This window comes from Aotus nancymaae, unplaced genomic scaffold (assembly GCF_030222135.1).
Source record: "Aotus nancymaae isolate 86718 unplaced genomic scaffold, 86718_ANA_hifiasm-v0.15.2.pri h1tg000011l, whole genome shotgun sequence".
NCBI classification, from domain to species: Eukaryota; Metazoa; Chordata; class Mammalia; order Primates; family Aotidae; genus Aotus; species Aotus nancymaae.
The window spans coordinates 33,309,666-33,314,043 of record NW_026988422.1 but is presented as its reverse complement, the minus strand read 5'-3'; the positions used below and the strand labels follow the sequence as shown (position 1 = coordinate 33,314,043).

The 4,378-nt window shown below is 34.8% G+C and overlaps 1 protein-coding gene across 1 annotated transcript; it reads left to right on the top strand.

Annotated features, from left to right (window-relative positions):
* The first annotated feature begins 577 nt into the window (after positions 1 to 577).
* On the top strand, positions 578 to 1,510 carry LOC105729632 (olfactory receptor 4K14). Its single transcript, XM_012470582.2, has one exon. The coding sequence runs from the start codon at positions 578 to 580 to the stop codon at positions 1,508 to 1,510; it is 933 nt and encodes a 310-aa protein (XP_012326005.2).
* The last annotated feature ends 2,868 nt before the right edge of the window (positions 1,511 to 4,378 follow it).

Sequence of the window (4,378 nt, the reverse complement as noted above, 5' to 3'; positions counted from 1 at the left end):
TGATGGGTGCAGCAAACTACCATGGCACGTGTATACCTATGTAACAAACCTGTACATTCTGCACATGTACAGAACTTAAAAGTCTACTTAAAAAATAATAAAATAAAATAAATTATATACCTTTATAATGTACAACAGGATGTTTTCATATGTCTAAACATTGTGGAATGGCTAAATCAAGCCTTTTAACATATACATTACCTTACATACTTATTTTTTGTGATGAGAATGCAAAATCTATTCTCTTAGTGATTTTCATGTGTATACTATATTGCTATTAGCTATAATCACCATGATGTACAATAGATCTCGTGAATTTCTTCCATCTGTCTGATTGAAACTTTGTTCTTTGATGAACTTATCCCCCATCCTCCTACTTCCCAGCCTCCAGTAAACATCATATTACTTTCTGTTTCTTTAAATTTGACTTTTTTAGATTCCACATACTAAATGACATCATTTGACATTTGTCTTTCTGTGCCTGGGTTATTTCACTTAACACATTGTCCTTCAGGTGTTGTTGCAAATAACAGGACTTTTTTCTTTATTTAGATTTCAAAGTTTGAAACCTGAGGCAATGGACCTGCAGAACTATTCCTTTGTGTCTGAATTTGTGTTGCATGGACTCTGCACTTCACGACATCTTCAAAATTTTTTATTTATATTTTTCGTTGGGATCTATGTGGCCACTATGTTGGGTAACCTTCTCATTTTGGTCACTGTAATTTCTGATCCCCGCTTGCACTCCTCCCCTATGTACTTCCTGCTAGGGAACCTATCTTTCCTGGACATGTGGCTAGCCTCCTTTGCCACTCCCAAGATGATCAGCGATTTCCTTAGTGATCAAAAACTCATCTCCTTTGGAGGATGTATGGCTCAAATCTTCTTCTTGCACTTTACTGGTGGGGCTGAGATGGTGCTACTGGTTTCCATGGCCTATGACAGATATGTGGCCATATGCAAACCCTTGTATTACATGATTTTGATGAGTTGGCAGACTTGCATCAGACTGGTGCTGACTTCATGGGTCATTGGATTTGTGCACTCCATCAGTCAAGTGGCTTTTACTGTGAATTTACCTTATTGTGGTCCCAATGAGGTAGACAGCTTCTTCTGTGACCTCCCTCTGGTGATCAAACTTGCCTGCATGGACACCTATGTCTTAGGTCTAATTATGATCTCAGACAGTGGGTTGCTTTCCATGAGCTGTTTCCTGCTCCTCTTGATCTCCTACACTGTGATCCTCCTCACTGTCCGAAAACGTGCTGCTAGTAGCGCATCCAAAGCACTCTCCACTTGCTCTGCACATATCGTGGTAGTTACACTGTTCTTTGGCCCTTGCATTTCTATTTATGTGTGGCCTTTCAGTAGGTTCTCTGTGGACAAGCTCTTGTCTGTGTTTTATACCATTTTTACTCCCCTCCTGAACCCCATTATCTACGCATTGAGAAATGAGGAGATGAAAGCCGCTATGAAGAAACTACAGAACCGACGGGTAACTTTTCACTGAATTCCAGCCTTCCATACTGCCACGTTTCTACTTCTTCAGGGGATGTAATTTCTTTAATATAATTCTGCTTAAAGATTTCATTCTGACATTACATTTATATAATTTGTAATGTGTTATATTACAAAGAAACGTTGATTTCAACAAAAATTATATCACTTTATTTTATATTATAAATTTGTATATATATTACATATATACATAATGTACGTATTTATATTACAAATATATATACATGTATGTGCATATTTCAAGCACCATTTCAAGATCCTATTGGTTTTAAAAATATACTTTTCCTAGCAAATGTGTATTGTACTGAACACTTTGATTTAAAAAATGAATACATTCCAGTGATTTTCATTAAAGAAATTAGTTTTAACACTGGAAAATCCAATATTTAACTGTAAAGCTAAATATTTTATAATGTAAATGCAAACTATGGTGTTACATTTAATATGTATTAGATTACTAAATTAACACATTTTCACCCAAACTAGATTTTCAATAAACACTGCATCTCTTTCTGATATGATTCTATCTCCTGGGGAGTCATTTATTAGGAAGTGTGTGTTTGAATGCCATGGATTCAGATTTATGCTGAGTTTTTACATGTCCATGGATCTTAAGACAATTATAAACAAGAGTTTAATTTGATTTTTACTAAATTAACGTTCAGAGAACTCAAGCAATTTTTCTCCTAGGTTGACTCTGAGATATCAAACCAAAGGAGAAAAATTGGGTAATGATTGAGTTACTTAAGCAATATTCAATTGGAACTTTCAATAACTTTGGATACTGTATTCAATCCAGGAAGGCATGCTTCTGGTTACTTCTGACTTGCCCTGTGATTCCAATCCTAAACATATGCATAAAAAGAAAAGAACATAGAAGGAAAACAATTTCTGCCTTAAGATAAAGTCCCCTTGCCTATTATAATAATACTATTTTTTCTGATTTATCGACTTTTGGACATAGTCAATTTTTACAATCAATTATACCTATATATGTGAACATTAACAAAAGCTTAAAGAGAAATAAACATCTGTCTTACAAGTAATTTTCTTAGTTGCTATTGATGTAATATCGATCACTGATTTGTTGAAGACTTTGGACATAGCTTTTTAATCAAAATATAATGAATATTATCTATGTATTTTTTTTAATTGTATGCTTTTCAATTACCTGCTACATTTCGGATTACAGGCAATGGTCTAGGAGTGAAGATAGAGTATTTGGGAACATACATTACCAGACACATGAATCTTTTCATTTAGTGAAATAAAGACAAGTATATAGACAATTACAAAATATGAGGCAAAATGAGAACTATGATAGAAATAAAGAGGATACCCTCAGAGAGTGCATCAAAGGGAAACCTAATCCAGTCCTGATTGTTAGGAAGCCCTTACTCCTTCAAATTTTCTTTGATATTTCTAGAATTCTGTCTTATTAAATTATATATATAATTATATATTAAAATATATTTATATATAATATATAGTGTGTATATGTTTTATGCACTATAAATATATGATATATAGTATGTATATATAATGTGTATATGTGTATATAAATATACATGTATAATCAGTGTCTGTGTTTAGCATAGGAAAAGTCATGAAGTAAATTTCCAATATATATACCTGATCACATCAGGTGTGTCTGACTTCTCAGAACTATCCAACTCCTCATGCTCCATTCCTAATCTCTGCTCAACTGTCCACATTGCTTTGTCCATATCCATAACGATAAATGTGGATCATTGCACTCTCTAGGCACAGACATTCTTGGGGTTTAACTAGTAGTCTGGACTGAGTAAACATAGCTATTGATATATTAGTGAAACTTGAGAAAAATCACCAGTTTTTGTTATAAATGCACATAACAGTGTGCATTTGCAGAGAACTTGTTACAGTCAATTCAGAGGAAGCCACAGATTTCAAATTAGAGGAACCCTCTTTAATGTTGAGGGGGCATTTACAAAACACATTTTCTAATTTGAAATGAGGTAAGTTAAATACACATTACAGTGAATGTTTTAAAATGTAAATAATGCTTCCTTCAGGAGCTATTGTAAGGCAAGTCTTGTGGTGAAGAAATGTGGCGATTCCTCAAAGACCTAGAAATAGAAATTCCATTTGACCCAGCAATCCCATTACTAGGTATATATCCAAAGGATTATAAATCATTCTACTATAAGGGCACATGCACATGAATGTTCATTGCAGCACTGTTTACAATAGCAAAGACTTGGAACCAACTCAAATGCCCATCGATGATAGACTGGACAGGGAAAATGTGGCACATTACACCATGGACTACTATGCAGCCATAAAAAATAATGAGTTTGTGTCCTTTGTAGGGACGTGGATGAACCTGGAAACCATCATTCTCAGCAAACTGACACAGAACAGAAAATCAAACACCAGATGTTCTCACTCATAGATGGATGTTGAACAATGAGAACACACAGACACAGGGAGGGGAGCATCACACACTGGGGTCTGTGGTGGGGAACTAGGGGAGGGACAGCTGGGGGTGGGGAGGTGGAGAGGGATAACATGGGGAGAAATGCTAGATATAGGTGATGGGGAGGAAGGCAGCAAACCACATTGCCTTGTATGTACCTATGCAACAATCTTGCATGTTCTTCACATGTACCCCAAAACCTAAAATGCAATTATATATATATATATATATATATATATATATATATATATGAGAAATCTCTCAGCAATTGCTTGTCTGTAAAGGATTTTATTTTTCCTTCACTTATGAAGCTTAGTTTGACTGGATATGAAATTCTGTATTGAAAGTTTTTTTCTTTAAGGATGTTAAATATTGGCCCCAACTCTCTTCTGGCATGTAGGG

Bases quoted from the DNA above. Each gene is read 5' to 3' on its own strand.
- LOC105729632 (XM_012470582.2), top strand. From the start codon at position 578: ATGGACCTGCAGAACTATTCCTTTGTGTCTGAATTTGTGTTGCATGGA.